This window comes from Bombyx mori, chromosome 8 (assembly GCF_030269925.1).
Source record: "Bombyx mori chromosome 8, ASM3026992v2".
Lineage (NCBI taxonomy): Eukaryota > Metazoa > Arthropoda > Insecta > Lepidoptera > Bombycidae > Bombyx > Bombyx mori.
In genome coordinates, this window is record NC_085114.1 from 2078504 (window position 1) to 2105518 (window position 27015).

The 27015-nt window shown below is 46.2% G+C and overlaps 2 protein-coding genes across 2 annotated transcripts; both read right to left on the reverse strand.

Moving 5' to 3' along the window:
* Window positions 1-89: 89 nt before the first annotated feature.
* GlcNAcase2 (beta-N-acetylglucosaminidase 2) lies at window positions 90-17908 on the reverse strand (the record flags this gene model as incomplete). Its single annotated transcript, NM_001099821.1, is given in 10 exon segments — window positions 90-886; window positions 1399-1604; window positions 2613-2696; window positions 3644-3773; window positions 4262-4466; window positions 8673-8785; window positions 9347-9555; window positions 11338-11447; window positions 14355-14568; window positions 17688-17908. Coding segments are annotated over 10 exon segments (1611 nt in total). The 5' UTR covers window positions 17865-17908.
* Window positions 17909-18422: 514 nt separating this feature from the next.
* LOC119628818 (nucleolar protein dao-5-like) lies at window positions 18423-24556 on the reverse strand. Its single transcript, XM_038012569.1, has 3 exons — window positions 23072-24556; window positions 22808-22987; window positions 18423-18434 (listed from the first exon to the last, which is right to left on the reverse strand). The coding sequence occupies exons 1-3, from the start codon at window positions 24554-24556 to the stop codon at window positions 18423-18425; spliced, it is 1677 nt and encodes a 558-aa protein (XP_037868497.1).
* Window positions 24557-27015: the final 2459 nt, after the last annotated feature.

The following is a 27015-nucleotide window of genomic DNA, read 5'->3' on the forward strand; positions in this document are numbered from 1 at the left end:
TAAATATTGCACTTCGAGTTTTGGGAAGAAATAATCGACTAATTTCGGTTTTGTGGAGCGATGTCTCTGTCGCACACTACCGATGTGACGTTAAGTTTATATATATACCAGCGGACTTGACAGATGTTGTCCTGTGAATGCATACACAAAAAGTCATTCAAGTCGATCCAGCCGTTTAGTTACTTGCTAGTTAAATAGCCTAGATACCGACTGCAGCGCCATCTGTCAGGCTGATTTGTCAATCTAAATCATCCAGGGCGTCACCTAAACGCATACAAAAAAAATCAATCAAATCGGTCCAGCTGTTTAGCAGTTCAGTGACATACACACGTACAGTAGAATCTTATATTTATATTAGAAGATTATATACCCAGAGATCACTCATTTAAACATGTATTCTCTCTAGTTTGCTTGATGATGCTTTTAAATATTTTTTTACCACTTCGGATTTAGGAATGGTGGAAATATTCAGTAAAACAGTAATTTACATGCCCAGTAATATCTTTGTAATTTAGGACGTGCCCAATCATAGTAAATAATTCATAGCATGTACTTAATTAAAAAAATGTACTACTTAACAATATCACCTATTTTTGGAATAACTAGTATCTGTATCTGTACTAGGTATGTTGAAAAAATTCTGAATTAAACCTGTGCTAATATTATAGTTACATCTCTTATTGAATAATGAAGAAATGTTTTTTCTTTCTTATAATTAATTCACTAAGCGCCTAGGCAGAAGCCAGGGCCACTGGGTGGCTGGGCGCGTATGCCGCGCGCGTTCATTCTGCATGTGTGCTCCTCTAAGCGAGAGTATACTTGATATGCTGCCTGTGATTCGTGGCCCCACAGTCTTTCAGCTACAGCACTAGCTCGTGGCCATACTCTGGAAATAAACAATAAAATATTAATCAAACTGACAACAAAGTCATAATGAAATAATAAGTCCAGCCAAATAGAATGGCTATCCGAAAACGAATTGGTCCGCTCAGGGTGCAAGTAATACGACTTGTATGTTCCTGTCTCTTTCTAATGCCAGTTTTAAAAGGGGATGTTTGAAATTTGCGGTTTTTAGCTTAAAATATCACAGCACATCATAGCACATCGGAAACTTTTTGGAAAGACAAGTCGAACAATGTCCGCAAGTAGAAAAATACTTATTCTGTTCTCAGCCGGATAACAGTGCTTATTGTGAGCCCTTATGAGCAGGTCGTAGGCACCACGTTGTTCATACGTGTTTCCGTTTGATAGGCAGAACGGCCGTTACATAGTGTAACCAAGAGTGCGGTTACAAGGTGATGATGGTATCCATATAGTAATGGGCTCTGGTAACTACGTATTGCCAAGCGAGGTCGTCTACCCGAGAACTACTACGAATAACAGAAGAAAACAACAGACCTGCTCATAATGTTCATGTCGTTAACAACTTCTGTCCACATGCAAGCTTCGCCACCTACAATGTTGTCAACATTGATGTCTTTGCTGAGGCCGCTGACCATATCCCGAGGGTCCTTGTTGAAAAATTCCGTCCAATCGCCTCCAGTTTTCAGATGGTCAAGGTACCAGCCAGAGGAATAGATTAACTGGTGACTTGCTCTTAGGATCTAAAAAATAGGATAGGAATTAGTAAATATATTTATTTAAAAAAGTGAGCACTGGAAATCATATAGTATTTTTTCTTGACGTGGAATATCTTATCAGATTTCAATTTAATTGAAATTTCAACCTGGTGTCTGAAGGTATGCTGCCGCATGATTATATTGTTCAAAGCGTTTAGCTCCAAATACATCTTGAATGCAATATCTATGCAGTTATCATAATAAAATAAAAAAAGCTGCTTTCTGGTCTCGGCCGTCAGAATTATTTATGTCATGAGGTAAGTAGAACCATCTCTGTTGTAAAAAGTGTCCGTTAAAATCAGCTATATAAGGGTGGCGCTACAGTAGCAACCGGGTAAATTTAAAAAAAGGCGCTGAAAGTTATTAGAATAAGATAGAGAAATAACAAAGGACAAAAGAACTGTAAGCACTACAAACTCACAAAAAGTGTTTTATTTAAAGCTGATAAGAAAATGCAATCGATATCTCCACGTTTTATCACAGGAATAATTTTAGGTTATATTAACGAAATTAGTTTCGACCACGTAAGCATGTGAGGTCTTGTATATTACACAGTCACTAACTACTCTAGTCATTAAATATATTAAATGTCCTTACTCAGCATACTTCAATCAGTTTAACAACTAGCGCCATTCTGGAGGATTTTTAAGCTGTTTTTTAGTGTTAAAAGTGGGATGCTTTTTCAAGCTTCTCCCATAAGAAGAGACGGCTCTCCTTTTTTTTATTTTTTTTTATTTCGTAGATGGGTGGACGAGCTCTCAGCCCACCTGGTGTTAAGTGGCTACTGGAGCCCATAGACATCTACAACGTAAATGCGCCATCCACCTTGAGATATAAGTTCTAAGGTCTCAAGTATAGCTACAACGGCTGCCCTACCCTTCAAACCAAAACGCATTAGTGCTTCCCGGCAGAAATAGGCAGGATGGTGGTACCTACCCGCGCGAACTCACAAGAGGTGTGTCCTGACCTCTACCCTCCATAAACAAAACTTACATTCAACATTTCGTAAACTTCGTTTCCCTTCCACACTTGCACGATAGTGTCCTTCGGAAGGGGCACGCCTTCATCGAAAACTTCCTATAAATTTAAATTCCACATTGTAATGTAGGTCCTGTGTGTGTATTTTGTTTAAATTTATATAAATAGGCAAATACTTGTTTATCATCAACTAGCTCGGCGATTCTAGAATAACCCCTCGAGGTTACTAGAATAGGTAGGGAAAAAAAAATCATTTTCTAATCTGTTTGTCGATTTATTTTCGGGGGTTTATTTTAGATTCACCGAGCTAGTAGGTGAGCTTATGGGGCTCAAACTGGGAGTGTTGTTAACACTGGCCCTAGCAAGAGCAGTGCCTTGCATTATCTACCACCGGATCGGAAACGCGACCCACTGAGAAGATCCGGCGAGAAACTCAGTGGGAAGGAGTGTTTTTTTGTTTTTATTTTACTTCGATACGAAGCAAAGGAATAATGTGGTTTAAAAAAATTGCATGTATTATGTTAGGAGGGTGGCATGGGTTAACTTTTATCCCGAAAAAACATCTCATTCGCGCAGGGAAACTACGCTAACACTTTTCCCTGACCACGTAGGAAATAGATCCGGTCAGGAGAGTGATATAAGTTATCTTTTATCAATCTCATTCTCGCATTGAAACTATATTGACATTTTTCACTGCCTACGTGAATAATAGATAGATAGATACACATGCAATTTTTTTTCCTACCTATGCTGTTAGTCTTGAGAAGCTATTTCAGCTTCACCCTAACGTGTAGGTGAGCTCATGGGGCTCGAACCAGAGCGTTGCTAGCACTGGCCCTAGCAAGAGCAGTGCTTCGCAGAATCTACTACCGGATCGGAAACGCGACCCACTGAGAAGATCCGGTGAGAAACTCAGTAGGCTGTGTCTATGGGCTAATTTTCTCGTCGAGCCTTTCGTCGCAAGCGACGGGTTCGACGAGGACGGTGACCGAATACAATTATTTTGCGTCGACAATGCCTATGTTCCTGTCAGTTCAAACACAAACCTGCCACACAATCGGTCTCGAGTTTTCGCTGAGCAGAGGAATCGTGTTGCGCATGAATAGAGCGTGAAAATCAGCTACCGAAGTCAGGTTGTGCTCTTGTATGTATCTCTGGAATTCTGGATTCGACTCCCTGTCAACAAAAATATACCCTAGTCAGGTTTTTTTTACTGCTTAGATGGGTGGACGAGCTCACAGCCCACCTGGTGTTAAGTGGTTACTGGAGACCATAGACATCTGCGACGTAAATGCGCTACCCACCTTAATATAGCAGTTCTAAGATTTTAGTATAGTTAAAACGGCTACCCCACCCTTCAAACCGAAACGCATTACTGCTTCACGGCAGAAATAGGCAGGGTGATGGTACCTTCCCGCGCGGACTCATAAGACGGCCTACCACCAGTAATTACGCAAATTATAATTTTGCGGGTTTGATTTTTATTACACGATGTTATTCCTTCACCGTGGAAGTCAATCGTGAACATCGGGTACCCGCCTGGGATTCAATCACCAGTGCATAATGCTACGGACGTCTTATCCTTTAGGTACGACGACTTACAAAAAAACAAGGTGGATAGATGCCATTGTTAATTTAAATATTTAGTTATAAGTTTGACTTACCAGCAATCTAGATCGACTTCATCACCTCCGATGTGAATGTATCTATCCGGAAACAAGGCCTGGACCTCATGAAACAGTTCCCGCAGGAAGGTGTATGTGCTGTCCTTGATTGGGTTCATCGGACCGAGACCCATGTCGACAGCGTATTCGTTGTAGCAATGTGTCAGGAGTTCGGGTTTGGCTACACCCCAGGACCTTGTGTGACCTAGACCAACGATTCTTATAGACGGTTTGTATTGATTAAATATAGCGTATACAAAAGACCGCGCAGCATGTAATGATATTTTTCCCTGCCTATTCGCGGGTAGCCTTAGCCTAAGAGGTAATTCCAGTTTCGTGCGAATGGACAAATCAGTTCACGGGCTCAACCTGAGAGAATTTGCTAACACCAGGTCCAGCAAGAGCAGTGCTTCGCAGAATCTATGATGGGATCGGAATTGCGACTCACTGAGAAGATCAGGTGAGAAACTCAGTGGGTTAAAGATCTTCCGATTGACTGAATGTTTATACAGGTCTCTTACAGACTTGCTGTAGGAAAAGTTAAATGAGACCCAATATTTCGAGTGGGGAACTCTTATGAAGAATCGACTACATTATGGAATCTTCGCGTTTAATTTAAGCTCGTGCTGCAACGTGGAATTTCAAATCCAGAGCTTCACCCAAAACGACCGAGCTGAAATAACAGTTTGAAATATAATAGTCTGGTAGAGGGATTATCCGTATTTATTATCGAAATTATCGGTATTTTAATTAACATAGTATATATCGATATTATCGGTAATTGTGGAAGTGGATCCATACTCTGTGGCTGATAAATTTTGATTGTGAGTACTGAGTAGGTACTGACTCTCAAATATATTAAGTGTATAATCTATGGTACTGACATTTAAATTAAACATGTCTTTGAGGACTTTTTGGCGGGAACGCGAGGAGTGAAGTTGTGTGATTTGTTTTGTCTATTTAGTGTTTCTTCAGGTTTAAATGTATAATAACGGTGGTTTATTAACTGTTTAATATCTGTGAAAGTGCACAAATGTGGGAAAATGAAACAAAGCCGCTGGACGCAACTTCTCGGGATCCTCCAAAAAGTCCACAGAAAAAATCTTAGTAAATGACCACCATTTTACTAAGATTATATTTCATCCCATATCATCTCATTTCATTTAATTTCACCCCAGTTGATTAATGTCACAAATTAATCATTTTCATTTCATTTCACTCCATATTATCATTTTTCATAAAAATCAGAATATAAATTAAAATAAGACATGACTTAAAGGTCTTAGTTACCAGGTTATAAAATCACTTACAAAAACATGTCTTTGGGCGAAGCCTGTTTTACTTTGTTTTATCCGAGACCCCAAATCGTAATAGTAATATTTTACTAGAGAGGGTAGAAATGCTCAGTGTATTAAAAATGTCCGCTGAAAGGCATCTAAGGTGGCGTTATAGTAATAAGTGGAAATATTTTAAAAGCAACGTCATAAACTATTAGAATAGGATACTATAATAAATTAGGATAGAAAGAAACACTTCCTACGTCAATTTTATTAAAAATAAATAGTTGAGATTGTAGTCTATAATTTTAACCACACAACATAAGAAAAATATGAATTTTTTCAACCCAGCACATTTCACTCGGTTTAAAACTGATATATTTAAATCATTTGCACTTCCTACCCAAGCGCTATTTCGGTTAGTCTTCCAACTTTTTTTTTTACTACCTAAGCTGATGTTCTGGAGAGACCATGTCAGCGTCACCGGGCTAGTAAGTGAGCTCACGGGGCTCAAACTTGACGATGTTGCTAACACGAACCCTAGCAAGTCATGCTTCGCAGAATCTACCACCGGATCGGAAACGCGACCCACTGAAAAGATCCGGCGAGAAACTCAGTGGGCTGTGTCTGTGGGTTAATTTACTCGCCGAGCCTTTCGTCGCAAGCGACGGGTTCGATGAGAACGATGACCGGTGCTTGGGGTACGTAAAAATACGGTTAGTGGATCGGAATGTTCCAAAATTACTACGAAAAGTATGAAATGTTCGAAACTATGGATATTGTTCAATATAAAAAGCAGTAGATCAAAATCGTGGTCGTCGTGGCCTAACGGATAAGACGTCCGGTGCATGGGCGTATTATTCGCAGCTGATACATCTTTATTATTTAAAATTAAACGACAATCGCAAGTCTATGACGAAGTGAATGATGCGATTTCGTGTATGGTTCATTGGTTCCGTATCAATAATCTATTATTGAATAGTAAGAAAACTAAATGTATTAAATTTACTTTAAAATGTATTAAATCATTTTTTAATGTGCGACAAGTAGATAGTAATGTAATTGTTTCTGAGGAACCAGTGGAGCTTGTTGAGTGAACTGTATTTCTTAGTATAACAGTGGACTCCAAACTGCAGTGGGGACCTCATGTTCATAAATTAGCGAGTAAGCTGAGCTCTGCAGCATACGCAGTAAAAAAAATTAGAATGTTAACAAACGCGGATACGGCGCGTTTAGTTTATTTTAGTTATTTCCACAGTGTCATGTCCTATGGCATTTTGCTATGGGGCAATGCGGCCGATGTAGAAATGATATTTATTCTGCAGAAAAGAGCTATATGTGCTATTTATAACATGCACTCAAGGGAATCCCTGAGGGAAAAATTTAAAGAAATTAAAGTTCTCACTATGCCATCCCAGTACATTTTTGAAAATTTGATGTATGTTCGTAAACATATTGAGGAGTTTCCTAAAAAGTCGGACTTACACAATATAAATACTAGAAACAAACACAAGCTTCATGTGCCGATGAGTAGGTTACATAAGATACTAAATTCATTCGGGTGTTTGTCTGTGCGTCTGTACAACAAAATCACACAAGGTGTTCAGAACCTACATATACATAGGCTTAAGAAAACTATTAAAGAACGTCTGTGCAATAAAGCTTACTATAAAGTCAATGATTATCTAGAAGATTGCACAGAGTGCGAATGAGTTGCTCGCTCCGGGCATTTCAATATTGCAATAATTGTTACGTTATAATACTCCATGTAAAAATGAATATTAAAAAAAATCTAATATTTAAAAAAAACTGTATAATTTAAAATAAAATAAAAAAGACATGCCCGCTGAGTTTCTTGCCAGTTCTTCTCAGGACGGAGGCTAGTTTTTGTGAATTGGCGGTAGTTCTTTTTCACGTTCAACAAGTATGTGCTTTCATTTATGTTGAATAACATTTTTTTGATTTGATTTGATTTGATTCGTGTTGAGCGATGCACCGGTGTTCGAATCTCAGGCGGGTACCAATTTTTCTAATGAAATACGTACTCAACATATGTTCCGATTGATTTCCACGGTGAAGGAATAATATCGTGTAATTAAAATGAAACCCGCAAAATTATAATTTACGTGATTACTGGTGGTAGGACTTCTTGTGAGTCCGCGCCGGTGGGTAGCACCACCCTGCCTATTTCTGCCGTGAAGTAGTAATGCGTTTCGGTTTGGAGGGCGGGGCAGCCATTGTAACTACACTCGAGATCTTAGAACTTATACCTTAAGGTGGGTGGCGCATTTACGTTGTGGATGTCTATGGGCTCCAGTAACCACTTAACACCAGGTGGGCTGTGAGAAAGTCCAGCCATCTAAGCAATAAAAAAAAAACAATCTTGGTGAGATAAGTTCGCCGCGTTACAGATCCGAGATGACGTGTTTTGGGCGACGTCGACTGTTCACCATTTGTTCCGCAGGATCGGCAATGTAGTTACCGGCGGCCACGATGAGAGGGTTCTCGTGTCGTGCCGCTTTATCGAAATGGGCCTTCCAACATAACCTTGCTAGTTACAAGTCCAGTGCTATTTACACTTTTTCAACTTGTCCCCTATACAAGACGGCCCTCCTTACATCTCCACAAATTTAACTGCGATATTGTTAGAAGGGTTTTTTGTCATTGACATGGTTGCCGCTACCGATCTGGAGACTTGATTGTATAGTAATTTATGCAAATTATAATATTTGCGGGTTTTTACGAGATGATATTCTTTCATTGTGGAAGTCATTAAAAAATTGCTTGTAGTATTTGAGTAGAGGGGGAAGTGGTCGACCGAAGAAGACATGGATGGAGTGTGTGAATGACGATATGAGAGAGAGAGAGGAGTGAGTGTTGAGATTACGGCTGATAGAAGAGAATGGAAGAGAAAAATTAGCTGTGCCGGACCCCTCCTACTGGGATAAGGTGGAGAAAAGGAAGAGAGTATTTGAGTACTGGTACAATCGCCACGTTCTTTGTCTTGACTGTTACGTGCCTGTACCTATGATGGTGTTAGCGACGGTTGTTTAATAATGGCGGAAATCTTAAATTCAACGTAACGAGAGCAAAAATAAACTAAAACAAAAAAAATAATAGTTAAGTAAATTTACCGGGTACATCGAATTCAGGAATAACTCTGATCCCCCTGTTCCTTGCGTAGTCGATAACCGTCTGAATGTCTTTCTTGGTGTAAATCAAGGTCTCGTGATAGGCTCCCAGACGACTATAAACAAAAGCGTGACCCGATAAATATAAAATTCCTTTTTCCTATAAATGTTTGTTATTTTTTATCGAAATTAAATTAAACCAAGGAAATTTAATTATAAATCTGATATTTCGAGATCGTGGGATAACGACTAAGGTTCAGAAGTGTCCAAATTTCCCGCCAAAATGTGGGACGCTGTCATGTAGGTACCGTCAACATTTTAAAGAAATTCAAAATTCCTTCTTTTTATAAATTTAAAATCCTTTTTGTCAAAATTACATTAAACCAAGGAAATTGACTTATAAATCTGTAATATCGAGATTGTGGGGGATAGTGACATAACTATTAATGCATTGATTTACATGAGAAATTATTTTTAAGGTTATGAAGTTTCCAATTTCCCGCCAAAATGTGGGACGCTGTCATGTACCGTCAACATTTTAAAGAAAGTCAATGCTTCAAATTTTTATCATGTTACTGGACCAAACGATGTAAAGTTCAGTTTTTATTATTATTATCAGTTACAGATAAATTATTACATCTATAATCTATAAATATAAGTAGTGTGCAAAGATATACCTCAAATCGGGAAACCTTTCGCTCTGATATGGGAAACTCTGGTCGTCAACAATGTGCCAGTGAAATACGTTCATCTTGTTCATGGCCATAGCGTCCAAAATGAGTAGGATATTAGACATTGAGATGTAATGACGTGATGTGTCAACGAGCAGTCCTCTGTGAGGGTAACGGGGAAAGTCGTGAACTTCACCTTTGTTAATGTGCAATTGCTGAAAAGAAATTTGTAAAATTAGTCTCTTCCAGTTTAGGCTTACATTTCTTCTTTTAACTTTTTTGTATTATCGTAAGATTGGCAGTTGAATTTACGTTTTATTTAGTATTGAACGGCTATGGGATCATAGACTATACCACGAATGCTATTTAAATTGCGAAAACGGGCTAACGAGCTCTCAGCCCTTGTTTTGTTAAATAGTTACCAGAGCTCATAAATATTAAAACGGGAATACTCTTACACCCGACGTCGGATCCCGTCCGGGGTGAAAACCCGGTCAGAGTAGGGGTGCTCCCGCGGTCAACACTACAACCAGACACGCGGCGCCACCCCGAAGACGCCCGACCGATGGGTCGTCGAGGCGATAGTTGACGACCAACGACATCGGTCTCCACGGTACGGCGGTCCTACCAGGCCACCCGGGCGATGCCGCTGGTGTTCCGGGATACCCCGCTGGGCCAAAACCAGCCTGCCGGGTCGGAACGCGATACACCGCCGACCGGGTCGCAGGCCGCAGCCTCCGACGCGTCGTCCCGTCCTCCTGGTGCCAGCGCGCTAGAGTGACGGTAGCGTGCGGCGCAGGCTCAATCCCCTTAGGTCACCCCGTGACCATCACCGGGAGGAGACTGCCTCCTCATAGGGGCCGGAGCTGGACAAACGCCCTCCTCCGGCCCCCGGCTCGGCACGGCGCCGAGAGGGAAGAATAGCTCTCCCTCTCCCGTTCCGGGGTAGGTACCACCTACCACAAGTTGGACCTTACAACTCATGTCTCAAGACGGGTGGCGGCATTTAAGTTCTAGACGTCTATGGGCTCCGGTATCCACATAGCACCAGGTGGGCTGTGAGCTCGTCCATCCGTCTAAGCAATTAAAGAAATCGTATTTCGTTTGTATTTAACCCCAATTTGACAAGAAAATTTATTGAACTACAAATTAACTATAAACGTAAGCCCTAATATTGGTGGCCTCTTTTATAGATTCTGACAGAAAAATCATTAAGTGAAAAGTCCCATTTCAGGGAATTCAATTCTCTAAAAGGGTAAATACTAATAAAAATTACAGCCCAAGATAAAACTTCAAGTTCAGCAGACGTTGTTCGTCGCCACTGCGTAGAACGAAGCGTAGAAGTCGACAAATTACTTTGACATCATTTAGCGCGATATTCAATTAAAAATACTTCATACGAAAAGCGTTATACGAAAACCTTTTTTTTCCCTTACCTATTCTGTTAGCTTTGAGGGGCTACTTTAATTAAGCTACCGAACGTGTTGGCGAGCTTACGAGGCTCAGCTTGGCGAATTTTCTAACAGTAGGCCTAGCGAGAGCAGTAATTTGCTTAATCTACCTATCACTGGATCGGAATCGCGACCGGTGAGAAACTCAGTGGATTCTGTCTGTGGGTAAAATTTATCGACAAACCATTCGTAGCTTTCGACGGATCCGACGAGAACGGTGACCAGTGCTTGGAATGGCTAAAAGCAACGATAGTGGATCGGAAAGATTTGAAATGACTACGAAAACGATGATATGTTCGAAACTATGGATATTGTTCAATATAAAAAGCAGTAGATCAAAATCTTCGTGAGATAGGTTCGCGTTACAGACATTTCCAGCTCTACTTTAGTCTAAGTAATCAAGATAATAAAGTCAAAAGTGTGCTGGTTTTTCTCTGAATCAATGAAGAATACAGATTCAGCCCGAAACTCAAAGATGTGTAGGTGTTTAGTAGTTAATGTTAACAATGTAACATGTGTTTCATGTAAATTTCTATAACATCTTACATCACGATTATCTGAGAGATGAAACAGGTGCGTCCAACTTTCCAAGCCTCTCAGTATTCCCCATATCGATGAACTTCTGAGTGTGCTGTCAGCGGCGATCGTCAGATTGTCTGAAAACGTCAAAACAAATGTGTGTATTATCCAAATAAGGCTTCAGCGGCCTCGAAGAACTAAATCTCTTCCAAATCACTGCCGTGGTAGGACAAGAGACTCCGCCATGTGGATTTTCCGAAGAAAGCCTCATGAGGCCACGACCCTCAGCATTGAAAGTTATCGAAGCAAGGAGGAGGAGTTGAACAGAGTCATTCTACATCTTAAGCGGTGAGCGGAATTATGACATGAGTTCGAAGTCTGAATGGGACAGGGAATATAATGGCGGACCCTTCAAATCACATGGCTGTACGAGCTTACAGTCTCGACCAACGAGGCGAACAGTTTCGACGGTTTTTTTTTCAGTGTTGTAAGTTGTAAGTTGTATTCATGTAAAGAATCAATCAACCACAACGTAAATGTCTTGAATGTTGTAAACAGTTGCTATGCGCATTCTGGATGTCGGAACTTGCCCATTTTATCAGTCTCAACCGCGAATCGATTTGAATCTCAAGTGTTTTTAAAACAAACAAAAAACATATTTGAGTCATACTGAGATGATAAAGATGAAATAATACAAAATATTTTATCAGTTGGCTTTATGACCTCGGCGACGTGAATGTCATATCGCCTCAGGCAAGGGGGGTTGCGGTTTTGATAATCTTAGAGGATAACCTTGTTACTAGGAAAATATTATTTATATAACGCGCTTTCAGATGTTATTTCTCCGTCGTATCATCAAAGTAGGTATAGAAAGATATCACGATGGGTTTTTTATTTTTTACTACGCTTTTATTAGCTTCAGATGTATGTATGTTTGTAACGGAATCTTTGAACATGATTTTGATCTCCTTCAAAACGTCGGATTAACTCGGAATTTGGTATACTTATTAAGGACCGATGACAATTCAATATTTAAAAAAAAAATTAAGAAAGAAAATTGAAAAAATTGAAATTCAACTAAAAAATTAAAAATAAGTAATACATAGTTTAAAAAAACTAACAAAATGCGCTTTTATAGAAAATCCAACTAAAAAATAAAAAATAAATTTTAATAAATTTGAATTAAAAATCATCATCATCATTCTTTCCTATTACCCTCTGCTGGGGTGTAGGGCTCGAATCAAATTTTTCCATTTATATCGGTCTTGGGCAGTCTGTTCTAGCTCCTCCCACGTCATGCCCAAGAACCCTAGCTCCTGCTCCACCGAGCGACGCTAAGTTGTTCTGGGGCGGCCTCTCTTCCTTTTGCCAGACACTTTCCAGGTCAGTGCTCTCTTTGATAAGTGGGTATCGGGCTTTCTCAAAGTGTGACCAATCCAATGCCACTTCCGCGATTTGAATTAAAAATGGTGTTAGAAAAATGATTTTATTGAAAAGCGTGGGGTTCTTTTTAGGATATAATCAAAATAATCCTTCTACTCATATCTGTTCATAAAATATTTATAACTACTTATACCATGCACCCCACGCTTTTTTTACAATAAAATCAAATTTTTTTTACACCTTTTTTAATTAAAATTTATTAACATTTATTTTCTATTTCTTAGTTGGATTTTCTATAAAAGCATATTTTGTTAGTTTTTTTAAACTATTATTTATTTAACTGTATGGACGAGCTCATCACCTACCTGGTATTACAGGATTTTTTATTTCCTTGCCTATTCGCTGGTAACCTAAGGAGTTACTCCAGCTTCGCGCGGACGGGTAGGTGAGCTCACGGTCTCACCTCAGAGAATTTGTTAACACTAGCTCTAGTAGGAGCAGTGATCGAAATCGGATCGAAATCGCGACCCCTTACGAAGATCCAGAGCGAGAATTTCAGTGGGTTGTGGGTGTGGAAACATGAATAATGAAGCCCATAGAACCGTCGAAGTCATAGAACAAGCCACATCACCAGAAATTACGCAAAATATTTTGTGTGGATTATCATTTTGTTTACATGGTGTTATTTATTGTAGTTTGTTATCACGTATCAGGCACTTAGATTTTAGACAAATAGAATATACCTGTCAGGGTTTTTAACACCGGTAAAGTCGCATCCTTCGATACTAGTAACAAACAGCGGTTGTGTTATCATTTAGGCTATAAAGCTGCTGCTGCAACGGCCGCGACGCACCATCGCGGTCAGGGTCATCCGTGGCTATCGCACCATTTCCTTCGAGGCGGCGTGTGTACTGACTGGGACACCGCCTTGGGTCCTGGAGGCGGAGGCGCTCACCGCTGATTATCAGTGGCGAGCTGACATTCGTGCAACGGGATATTCCGTAGAATAACTCACTCTAACCGGCGTCATCTAGGCGGGCTTTGGGCAGCCTGCCGACTGATAGGGCTGGTGGTCGTGGCAACGACGACCGCCAGTCCGGCGTCCCGAGGGGGAGGGCGACGGGAGAGATGTGCTCCGCACTAAACGCTTCACTTCAAGGGGGGAACCCTTTGCCTTTTCATAAGTTCTGTCTCATGCGAGGTTCGGACGTGGGTTGTTGAGCGACAGGAGGTTTTAGTCGGTTCGACTCCGACATACTCCGCCCGCCATCTCCAGTGGAGGGTGGGAGTCCGGTGATTTCCTCCTGACAAAAAAAACCTACAAAACTTTTGAAGCCAGAGGTTTTATAATATCTATTTCGTGTTTTATAACACTTTTTTTTATTAAGGAACTTATGGCCCGAAGGCTTTTCCAGTTTCACCAGGACAGGTGGGGGCCAGGAGAGGGCGATAGCTGTTTACCATTCCACACTTCGATGACAATAAAGAAGTCTTATTATAATATCATTCGAATATGGCTGTTGAACTAATTTCATAGGAATGAGCTATTTTCAATGTCACAGCGTACGCGCCGCTATGGTTTCAAATAAATCACAAATTTACAAGCATTGTTAATGAGAAAAAAAAACACAATTTCAGTTTTTACAAAATTCAACACTCACAGCTCTCGATCATGCCGAAATGCGGATATTCTTCACAGGGTGATGTCAAGTAAATGCTTAGACTCTTCAGTGGTCCGTCGTATGTATCATCATCTAAGACCTGTTGTGGCGCATTGCGGTTTACATACGGACTCGCGATTCGGAGCATATCTCTCAATACCGCCAGACTCCGTTGGACGGCATTCGACAGAATAGGACAATCATGTTCGATTACCTGGAAAGGAATCCAATTAATTTTAATAAGTCATATGGTGACGTCGATGCGGCACTGGAGTTATAAGCGAAGCCGATTAGTTGATGATGTATCTAATAGGCCTGAAGTTTCGGAAACTGAAATGCGAAGATTAAAGGTTTTTTTTCTGTTAAATTCACGACATTTCTCAACACATTGTTTTTATTTGCATTCGATGTACTTTTATGAAATTGGTTTACGGTTTGTTCTCATCTTCAAACGCAATACTGCGTCTTGCGAGCCCCCAAGAGTAGATATCACAACTCCCTATTTCTGCGACCCACTGAGAAGATCCGGCGAGAAACTCAGTGGGCTGTGTCTGAGAGTTAATTTACTCGTCGAGCCCTTCGTCGCAAGCGACGGGTTCGACGAGAACGGTGACCGGTGCTTGAGGTACCTAAAAGCACCGTTAGTGGATCGGGAGGATCCGAAATGACGTGTTTGGGGCGACGTCGACTGCTTTCCATTCTTTCCGCAGGATCGGGAATGTAGTTACCGGCGGCCACGATGAGAGGGTTCTCGTGTCGTGCCGCTTTGTCGAAGTGGGCTAGGGGCGCTGTTCCAATTGCATACAAAATTGGTTTAACTTTTACGCTATCGAGAACGTTAAAAAACTCGCACTAAGCACACTGGTCAAACCCCATACATTTGTGTACGTTCCTTTAAGCGTTAACGATAGAAAGTTGCAATTTCAGTAGACCCCGCCCCTACACAAACACTACTTTAAAAACAAATACAAAGAACTACAGGTGTATTGGCCACTGTTTGCTATTAACATAAAGTACACTACGTAATACTAAGGTATTCGATGACGTCACTAACCCATTCGCGCAGCTTAAAATACAAAAAAAAAGCTAACTCATAATCACTATGAGTTTGTAGCGTCCGGTGTTGGAATAGTTGACAGCGAAAAACACTTTATTTTGAAAAAACTTTAAATATTTAGGTCATTAAACATAGTGTTGAAGAAGCACTTTATTTGGATTACGATAAATATAGCGATAAATATATTTGGAGCTTTCCTTAACACTTACAAGTGCATTGTCAATATCTAAAATAAATATGGACTATCTAAATGGTCCTTTTCCGACGATAAAGTCAAAGTACCGGCCAAGTCATACATTTTATGGCTCACAAGATTTTTTTTGGGTCAATTCTAATCAACGTATTCATACTACTATCCAATTTATTAATAGTACTTAATGTGTTATCGTTTTCAAACTAATCGGAAGCCGTTTGAAGTCGTCTTAGCTTAAAGGATAAAACGCACGGGTTTTATTGCATATCCTAGTAACCTTGAGGGGCTATGCTAGTTCAGCGAACGCGTAGGCCTGACGAGTTTACTAACACTGATCCTAGCAAAGGTGATGCTTCGCTGAATCTACCACCGGATCGGAATTGCGACCCACTGAAAAGATCTCAGTGAGAAACTCAGTGGGCTAATCTACCCGTATCAAACCATCATGGCATTATTCAAATCCTACATATAAGTACCAATTCATCTAATGATAAAAGTACTTAACGACTTCCACCGTCCACGATGAATCAATAACATCGTGAAATCAAAATCAAGCCCGCATATCGTAGGGGTCTTACGGATAGTTATTACCGGCCAGCGTTCGATTTGAAGAGTGGGACAGATATAACTTCTTTTTATTTTTTATTATTGTTTCGTAGGGTGGACGAGCTCACAGCCCACCTGGTGCTAAGTCGTCACTGGAACCCATAGACATCTACAACGTAAATGCCGCCACCCACCTTGAAATATGAGTTCTAAGGTCTCAGTATAGTTACAACCGAACCGAAACGCTTTACTGCTTCACGGCAGAAATAGGCGGGGTGGTGGTTACGCAAATTTTAATTTTGCTGGTTTGCTTTTTATTACACGATGTTATTCCTTCACCGTGAAAGTAAATCGAGTACGTATTTTAAAAGAAAAATTGGTACCCGCCTGCGAGATTTGATCACCGTTGCGTCGCTAGATACGAATGCCCCGGACGTCGTATCCTTTAGGCCACGACGACTCATGTCTTAGAGTGGCACTTACGTTGCCATGTCTATGACTTTTCGCACCAGTGCGCTTAGTGTGAGTTTTTTAACGTTCTCGATAGCGTAAAAGTTAACTCAAATTTGTATGTAGTAGGAACAGTACCCCTAGCGGCAAATGTTCCAACTCCATACAAATTTGAGTTAACTTTTACGCTATCGAGGATGTTTAAAAACTCGCACTAAACACAAAGGTGAGCCGTGAGCTCGTGAACTTGAATGACCTACAATACGACCTTTCACTATTCCATTATACACCTCACACAGCTGCGATGCATTAAATATTTTTTAGCCACTTTTATATTATGAAGTGCTAGCCTAAAATTTGTTAATTTCTTTACATCATTGTGTACTTGTCGAATGTGTTGACGTTCCAAATTGTCTCTGACAGAGAGATTTGACGAAAAAGTCGTCTGGTAGTGGTGCATGAAGCGACTACCAATTAGTAGTACTGTACTGTAAGGTCGAAAACGGAAGCCATAATTATCCTGCTTATGTCTACCACAAAGTAGTATTACGTTCCGCTTTAAAATAAGTTAAACAGAATTGGTTTTTAGTTAAGTGACTACGGAACCCTAAAAATGCTTCGACCTTTTTGTTTACGAATCCATACGGGCATAAGGTGCAGTTGATGAAAAGGTGTCAGCGCTACTCATAGACATTGGAGATAATAGAGAAATTATCAAATAGCTGATAAAAAATAATAAAAATTAAGCACTTTTAAGTAAATGTTATAACAGCTACGTATATTACGTAGCGGCTCATATAATTTTAAGTGGTCATTGAGGTCCATAGATCTCACAATGTCAATGCCACCACTCAAGTCTCATAGTAATCAATCATGACTGTGTTAATATTCAAAGCGAAACATGTCCCTACTTCATGGCAGCTATAGGCAGGATGTAAAGCTTAGCCGTGTGCACTTAACTCGTTATGCCGCCAAATGTATGAAAACACACAAAATAAACATTTGGAAAAATCAATAATTTTCACAAAAACAAAAACAGTATTGTTTAAATAAGCTCATAATTATTATAAGAAAGAAAAAAAAATACCTTAATTTCAAGTACATCACTATCAAATTTGTAGTAAGGAATTTCTATCGATTGCATTTGCGGTCTTGGCCAAATTGCACCTTTCGATGCTGGATATTCGGGTCCCGGTTCCACGATATGCAAACCGGTCACTAAAAAAGCGCCTAAAATATTTAAATAAAGAAAAAGACGAAACATTTTGTAAGCGCGACTGCTCGCTATAAGGTTGAATACAAAATGTTGTGAAATACCCTGTCTCCTAGCATTATATAGTCTGCTAGAAGATAATCTGTCATCGATAATATTTCATAAAATCAGACTTCCATGAGTGTTGTTGCTCAGTAAAAAATGAAAGGCGTTTTTTTACGCATTTTGTATTATCTGTTATTAGTATGTTTATAAAGTCTTAGATAACATGAAACATTCAAATACCTAAAATATCGGGTATTTCCATGGCTTCAGTGGCTTGAAACAGGTCAATTTAAATTAACTGGGTTACTGATAAAAAATACATTTCAAACTCCGACTTTTGTTGTTTTCATTTTGGTGTCATAGATTATGAGTTTTAATTTTAATTTTAATGTAGAATGCAAGCAACTTATATTTATGTTAATGAAGGTCAGTCCGTGAATTTTCTTCCTTTTCTTTCTTCAACAAATTATCTATGCCATGCACTTTGTGGTGCACATTTCCACACTTGGTGGAAATCTAAAAATATGTGTTGTTTATATTGTTTTTTTGCCAATTCAGTAATTCCTATGATTCAATCTGTGAAAATTACAGCTTATTGGGTTTTTCAATATTTTCAATATTGCACGAGTGTAAGTTTTTTTTTTTTTTTTTTTTTTTTTTTGTCAGGAGGAAATCGCCGGACTCCCACCCTCCACTGGGGATGGAGGGTGGGGCATGTCGGAGTCGAACCGACTAAAACCTCCTGTCGCTCAACAACCAACGTCCAACCCTCGCATGAGACAGAACTCATGAAAAGGCAAGGGGAGGAGAGTGAAGCGTTTAGTGCGGAGCACATCTCTCCCATCACCCTCCCCCTCGGGACGCCGGGCCAGCGATCGTCGGCGCCACGACCACCAGCCCTCTCGGTCGGCAGGCTGTCCGAAGCCCGCCTAGATGGCGCCGGTTTGAATAGGTTATCCTACGAAATACCCCGCTGGGTCAGAACCAGCGTGGGTCGAGGATAGCCGGCCTTCCATCACCCGGATGCTCTTGCGTAAAACGCGTGCAGAGCAGCTTGCACGTCGTCTTCTTAGGCCCCCTTCGCCGGGCCCCAGACCGACATATGAGGGGGACCCGAAACACTTAGAGGGCCAGGGCTAGGGCGAGATCCGCCTCCCTGGCCCCCGCTCGACGGCGGCGGGCTTGTGCGTCTCTCACGCGCCCCGCCGCCTCCTTCTGCGAGATGGTGCACTCGCAGAAGTCGAGCATCGCCTTCCACGACTCGTCGTTGCCGAGCATCGATGCCACAACACTCGGCAACGACAAGTCGTTTCCTATTTTTGCGACAAGGACACGGCGCCACCCCTCCCATGCGGGGCAGGCAATGAGCGTGTGCTCCGCCGTGTCCAAGTCGCAACCACAATGGTAACACTCTGCCGTCGGCTCGGCTCCGATCCGGTGCAGGAACTCACCGAAGCAACCATGCCCAGTGAGCACCTGCGTGAGCCGGAAAGTGAGGCGTCCTCTGTCACGATTCACCCAATCCACAAGAATCGGGCGAATCGCCTCGACGGTCCTACGACCAGCCGAAGGATCGGCCAGCCGCCTGGACCATGACTCCAGCACGGACCGCCGAGATTGGGCCCTCCGCGCTCTGACCACACTGGGGCTGGGACGCGCCACGCCCCGGGCACGAAGGTTAGCCCGCCACTGATAGTCAGCGGCGAGCGCCTCCGCCTCCAGGACCCAAGGCGGCGTCCCAGCCAGTACACACGCCGCCTCAAAAGAGATGGTGCGATAACCACGGATGACCCTGACCGCGATGGTGCGTTGCGGCCGTTGCAGCAACTTCGCTACCCCCACGGCCAGGGACTGGCCCCACACGGGTGCCCCGTATAAGGCCATTGACCGCACCACCCCCGTATAGAGACGGCGCGTCACCTGGTCAGGCCCCCCGATGTTGGGAAGAAGCCGGCTTAACGCGCCGGCCACCCCCAACAAACGAGGGACTAGGTGCTGAAAGTGAGCACGGAAGGTCCAACGACTGTCCAGAATGAGGCCGAGGTACTTTAACTGCACCCCGACCCCGATCCGGACGCCTCCAACCACGATATGGGCATCGACAGGTGGCACTCTCCGGGGCCTGTGGAACCACATGGCCTCGGATTTACTGAGCGCCACGTCGAGGCCCAATCTCCTGATTTTGCCGACGACATGCGCTACCCCAGCGGTGGCAAGACGAGCAGACTCAGCAAAGCTCCCTCCCCGGGTCACGACCAGCGTGTCGTCTGCGTAACATATTACGCTTAGGCCCGGGAGGAGGGCACCCCTCAGCACCCAGTCATACCCGATATTCCACAAAAGAGGGCCGAGTACCGACCCCTGTGGAACACCGCGCACGACCGGGAACCGATGTACGACCCCACCGTGTCCGGTACACGTGACCGATCTGTCCTCCAAGTAGGAGCCGACCAGCCGGCGAAGGTAGAGGGGCACTCCGTGTCTTTCCAGCGCCCCCCCTATCACGGACCAGGGCAGGGTGTTAAACGCATTGGCGATGTCGAGCGACACCGCCAAGGCCACCCCACCCCCACAGACGGCCTCCTCCGAGAGGGCCCGCACGCGAAGGATCGCGTCCACCGTTGAGCGGCCCACTCGGAAGCCATACTGCTCCGCCGATAGATCGGGTCCCACCCCGATCAGATGCTGGATGATGCGGGCTGCCAGAATGCGTTCCAGCAGTTTGCCCACCTCATCCAACAACACGATGGGACGGTACCCGGCGGCAGTATCCGCCGGGCGCCCCTCCTTTCTCAACAGCACAAGTCTGCCCATCCTCCACGATGAAGGAAACCGTCCCGACTCGAGGCAGGAGTTATAAAGCCTCAAGAGTCGGTCCTCTAGGGCACCAAGAGCCAAGGCCCAAACCCGGCCATGGATGCCGTCCGGGCCAGGTGCAGTGTCCTTTGCGCACATTTTGCGTACTGCCACACGGAGCTCCGCCCCTGTTATATGGGGCACCTCAGCAGGGGCGACGCCGTCGTACTCCGGCGGCGCGCCCATAGCGGGAGCGACAAATCCCCCCTGCTCCTGCGGGAACAGTGCCGAGACGATGTCCCGCAGCTGCTGAGGCTGGAGACGCTCCGTGATTGGGGGGGCCCATGGGCGCATTTTATTGCGCACCATGTGATAGGGTCGCCCCCACGGATCCTCATCCAGCGTCTCCAGGAGACTCTCCATGTGTTGGTCCTTGGCTCTTCTGATGGCCAGCTGCAACGCCCTCTGTGCGACGCGAAATGCGCCGTACAGCTGGGCCTCTACCACCGCGAACGCCACCGGATCGTTGCGCCGCGGCAGGCGACGGCGGCGATGCCTCGCGCACTGGCGCCTCGCCCGAACGCACTCCACGCGGAGTTGCGCGATTTCGGGCGACCACCAGTACACTTGGCGATTGGGAGGTCGAGGGCTAATCCGGGGCATCGACACGTCACAGATGCGACGCATCGTGTCCCGGAACCACCCCGCTTCGTCCTCGACCTCAACTGGGTGTGGACGCATGGGCGCCCACGCCGCCACCGTAGAGGCTTCCATCAGGAGCTCCTTATTCAGGCGCTTCAGTGCCCACTTGGGGAGTGACCGGGACGCACCACGGGGGTGGTCCCCGTGGACGTCCGCGACTGCGGAGCGGGCGGAGAGATCAAACCGAATATATCGGTGATCTGACAGTGTCTCCGCCCCCTCCAAAACTCTCCAGTCGCGGATACGACGTGCGATGGCCGGGCTTGCGAACGTAACGTCCACAATAGACTCGCCCTGCCACCGCACGCACGTCGCAACCGACCCTCTATTCAACAAATAGAGGCCGGTCACGTTCGCCCACCTCTCCAACAGCCTACCACGAGCGTCCGAGCGGGGGGAGCCCCATGCGACAGACTTCGCGTTGAGGTCCCCCGCAAGAATCACTGGACGAGGAGCGAGGCGGCGAGCAATCGCCCCGATCCCGCCCAGGAAATGCCCGAACTCGACAGTAGGCCTATTCGGAGAGAAGTACGCCCCGATCACGACGGTCCCTTCCAGCTGTACCGCGACGAACCCTTGGCCCTTGGTCACCATCGCCAAGGGGGGGATCGTCGCGTCTCTTCTTATGACTATAGCCGCCAGGCCGCTATCGTCCCCGAACCAGCAATCATTTGCCGGGGGAACGAAGTACGGCTCGGCGACCACAGCCACGTCTATGGACCACTCCGCCATGCTCTGAGACAGCATGTCCTGAGCTCTGGCGGAGTGGTTCAGGTTTCCTTGGAGGAAGCGATAGGTGCGGTCCATTACTGTTGAACCACATCCATCGCCCCCTCCTCTTCACCGCTGCCCCCACCCTCCGGCACCGGCGCCGCAGTGGGGATTGCAACATTGGCCAGTGCTCCTCTGGCCAACCTTCTCTTCTGCCGGCGCCTTGATTTTCGGCGCCGGTTGCGTTCAGTATTAACACTGGACGGGAAGCAAGCCTTGCCTCCCGCCCGGTGGTTTGCCCTACGCCCGGCCGCAGCGCACAGAGCGCAGTGCGGGGCGGCCGTGCAGGACGCCGCTTTATGACCCGGTTGGCCGCAGCGGAAACATAGACCGCTGCGGTCAACTAAGCTGGTGCACTTAGCGAGGCCGTGCCCGGTGCTAAAGCACCGGAGGCATCGCCAGGCACGTGGTTCTTGGAGACGCACGTGGGCCGCTATCCAGCCCACGCGCAGTCTCCCCGGATCCCCCATTGACCTTCCCGGCGGAGGAGTGGCCAAGGAAGTGGCTGCCTCCACAGGGCAGCGCGCCCACGCTGACCTAGCTCCGGAGTACCCTGAGCGAAGTTCGCCCACGGTCACGCTCTCCAAGGCACATCCACCTTGGGCGGCTATCGCAGCTGCCACCTCCTCCTTGGTGGCACAGTCGTCCAGGCCGGTGATCCTGATCTCGGCCATCCTCACCGGCCTGTGCACGCGCACCTCATTCTCCGGCAGCGCCACGCGGAGCGTCGCCACTAGTCTGTCTGCGACACCAGAACTATCCGTACCGGGACACTCCAGCAGCTTCGCTCCATTGGCGGTATGCCGGAAGCGGAGGCCTTCCTCTGCCCCAATTTCCGCTAAGTTGACGGCCGCGCGCGCCTGGGCCATCACCTCATTATAGGTGAGGCCCTTTTCGGCGGCGGCTGGCAGCAACGTCACTACGACGGCAGCCGACCGCGCTGCGCGCGTCTTCTTCTTCTTGGCGTTCTGCTTCTTGTTGGTGGCCGGTGCTCGACCCTCGCGAGGAGCAGCCACGGCCACCAGCTCTGTGCTTCGGGCTGCAGCGGTCAGCGCTCGACCCACTCTGGGAGCTGCCGGAGCCTCTGTATTTTGCCTACCTTTCTTGCCCCGCTTCACTACTTCCGTCCAGCCCTCGTCCATGCTTGACGGGGGAGGAGGAAGGGGACGGGGCTGGGATTTCAGGGCAGGATTCTGGGCACCCGTACCCCTGTTATTTTCATTGCGGCCTCCACGTCGTGCCAACCTTGTGGATGGGATGGGGGTGGAGGTCGGCCGGGCGGCCTGGCCCCGCGGGACGGCGGCGTTTGTTGGCGCCGGGACACAGTCCCCGGAGCCAACGGAGCGGAGTATCTTCTCGAGGCTGGCAAAGTGCTTGCCAACCTCAACCGCCACCGCCCGCGAAATGCAGGCCACCATTTCCTCTCTGCTTGGGAGGGAGTGGTCTACTTCTTCCGTCCCAGCAGCCATGTTGTATGGCCTCTGTGACCCCGCAGCACGCGAGGGTGAAAGAGGCGGCTCTGCAGGCCTGGGCCGCGGTAGCGCTGGCCACTCATCCACCATCCTCGCCAGTGGCGAACGGATGTCCTCAGCCCGCGCTGGCGTAGGGTTTATTTTTCCTCTACGTGCAGATGCAGGGGCGGCCGATATCCGCGGAGGTGGCGCAGGCCTTAGCTCAACCCTTCGTGGAGGGCGAGGGATCGCAGGAGTAGGCGCCAGCGGAACAGGGGCCTCGGAGGTGGGCTCTGGCATGGGTGCCACCACACTCATCGCGGACCGCAAGTGCTCAGTAGTATCCGTCGCCCCCGCGGGGGGCCCAGCGCGTGCCAGCGCGGGCCTCGACAACAGGGGAGTCCCTCCCCGCAAGGCCGGGGTGTCTCCCGGGATGCGACTCTCTCTGGAGTCAAACTGAGAGACGTGACCTTTGCTCTCCACCTCTCGGCTCGCTACCAAGTCATGGAGCTTGGACATGGTGGGGATCAGCCTCGTTTTAACCATAGCGGCTGCCTCCCGGAGCCTTTTCCGGGAACTGCTGCCTGGCTCGGCGCCCTTGGCAGCCACAGTCGACAGCAGCTTACCCAAATTAACAAGCGCAAGGTCGAGGTCCCGGAACGTCTCGTCCCCGCTAGCCAGGGACGCAGCCGACGTCGACATCGACTCCACCGACGTCGCCGGTGACACCGCGCCCCTCCTCCTTACTGGTGCCCACTGGGGAGCAGGCATCGCGTCTTCCGACGCAGCAGCAGACTCCGAAACCACCGGAGTCACCTCCTCGATGGCCATCGTCTTTTCCGGCACCTCAGTGCCGGAGGATGACGCGCTGCCGTCATTGGAAGTTGGCAATTGTGTTTTTCTTCGCCCCCTCTTTTTCCCCACCGATGGTCTGGTGGGGTTGATTGCACCCGAGTCGCTGGCGAGCGCAGAGCGCATCGAGCCGGCGATCGGGGAGCACCTCGGTTCGACGGGAATTCCGCTGCCCGTCGCACAGCCTCCTTCATCCTGACAATTGTTGCCCCCCCCAGAATACGTGGGGCAGCGTGCTTCCACTGAGGTGGAAGCACGGAGGGATTCTCCGCCCGACTCGCGGGCGGTACCCTCCTGGGGTACTAACTTTGCACAATTGTCCATCATGTCTATGAATTCCTTTTTTATTAACCAGGGGTTTGATCCCCTGGGATCTACGACACCCTCGGGACTGGAAACCTTCCAGCCATACATCCCATCGCCGGGTGTCGAGCTTGGGATTGGGGCATTTTTGAAGAGGTTTGCATCCTCGCGGCTTCGACCAGTAAAGGCAGAAGCCCCCGTTCCCCATGACTGGGGTTTACGGTTTGGCCGACGGTGGCCGAAGCCTGTCCATCGCCCACAACGCGGTGCGGAGCCACGCCGGCGAACCGGTACCTCCCATATCTGGAAGGCTTTCCCCTGTAGCCGAAGCCGGGGACATGGCAACCCGCAGCCGGAAGACACAAAAGTGCCGCTGGCTCATCAGGCTCCCGAGAGCCAATCCCTCATCCCCAGAATGGCACCCTTTGCTAGTGCAAAGGGCGTGGAGAGGGTCCCTCGCTCTCTCTTAAGGTAGCCCCCGCAGAATGCAGAGGCGGCCGAGGAGAGCTGGGTGCAGTTCTCTTTGTCGCGGCGTCCCACACAGATTCCTCTGCACGCGATTTTAGGGACGCACGCTTAAGCCCCACCGCCACGACAAGGCGGAACTGCATTCGGTGGGGGAGTGTAAGGTAATAGAAAACAATTACAGGACATTGTTTCTCATCAGTTTTTTGATACTGTCTCAATGGACAACAATATCATTCAGCTACCATCAGAAAAATGGCGTTACATTGTATTGCATTGACATTTTAGTGATATTTCAATAGTCTCAGTATAACTGCAGCAGCTTGATGAGAATATTTTAATAGCTTAAAAAAAAAAATTGTTTGTTTTAAGGCTAAAGAGTCGAGTAGCCAATGGTCGGAAGCAAACTTTAAAAAAGTAACAATTGACGTTTCAATTTGGGGGCAGCTCATTTTTTACGTATATTACGTTGAAGGGATTACGTTAATCGCTGAATAGCAATTATTTTACGTTGAAACCGATTTTGAAAGAGTGAAAGGTAAGCATATTTAATAAATTTTCATGTCACAAATGAAGGCCCTGTTTTTTATTTCTTATTTCTGTTTTATTGAATTATTTTCAAATCTCTCGATAAAACCAACAAATAAAATTTAACAACAACAAATTAATGTGTATATACAGTCAAACCTGGGTAAGTGAGAACTGGATAAGTAAGAAAACTTTATAAGTGAGAGTATTTTTTTTTTTTTTTTTTTTTTTCCTACCTAAGCTGATAGCCCTAGCGGCTATTTCAGCGTAACCCTAACTTTAGTAGGTGAGCTCACGGGGCTCAAACCTGACGATGTTGCTAACACGAACCCTAGCAAGAGTCGTGCTTCGCAGAATCTACCGCCGGATCGGAAACGCGACCCACTGAGAAGATCCGGCGAGAAACTCAGTGGGCTGTGTCTGAGAGTTAATTTACTCGTCGAGCCCTTCGTCGCAAGCGACGGGTTCGACGAGAACGGTGACCGGTGCTTGAAGTACCTAAAAGCACCGTTAGTGGATCGGGAGGATCCGAGATGACGTGTTTTGGGCGACGTCGACTGCTTTCCATTCTGTCCGCAGGATCGGGAATGTAGTTACCGGCGGCCACGATGAGAGGGTTCTCGTGTCGTGCCGCTTTATCGAAGTGGCGCATGGACGCCGACTGAAGATACTTACTGATGGACTCTAAGTCCAGGTCGTCATGGAGGTCGACGTTCCTGACGAACCACGGGGCTCCGACGGCTATCCTGCAAAAACGGGATTGAATGATTTGAAAGGATTTTAAGTGTATGCGGGCCGCGTGAGCGAACACTACACTTGCATAGGTCATGACGGGGCGTATGCAAGTTTTGTAGAGTGTCACCTTATTTCTAAGGGACATTTTACTTCGCCTACATATCATCGGGTAGAGACGTCCTAGGATGAAGGCGGCACGGTCGCGTACCGTCTTGATGTGGGGGCGGAATGTCATCCTACTGTCGAGGGTGACGCCTAAATATTTGACCTTCGGGGCCCACGGTATGGGCTGGTCGAACATCGTGATTGGGCGAACGGCGGGGGCGGGGGTGTTGACGCGCCTAGTCGGGAGAGGGATACTCAGCGTGGTGTTCGGAGGGCGACCCCTTTTGAAGAGCACCGCTGTGCTTTTCGTGGGGTTAATGTCGATGCGCCACTTCCGGAACCACTGTCCCATGGTGGTAGCTGCGGTCTGAAGTCGTCGATGAAGCAACGCCTTCTTCCTACACGAGTAGTAGATGGCGGTGTCATCGGCGAAGAGCGCCAGATGGGTC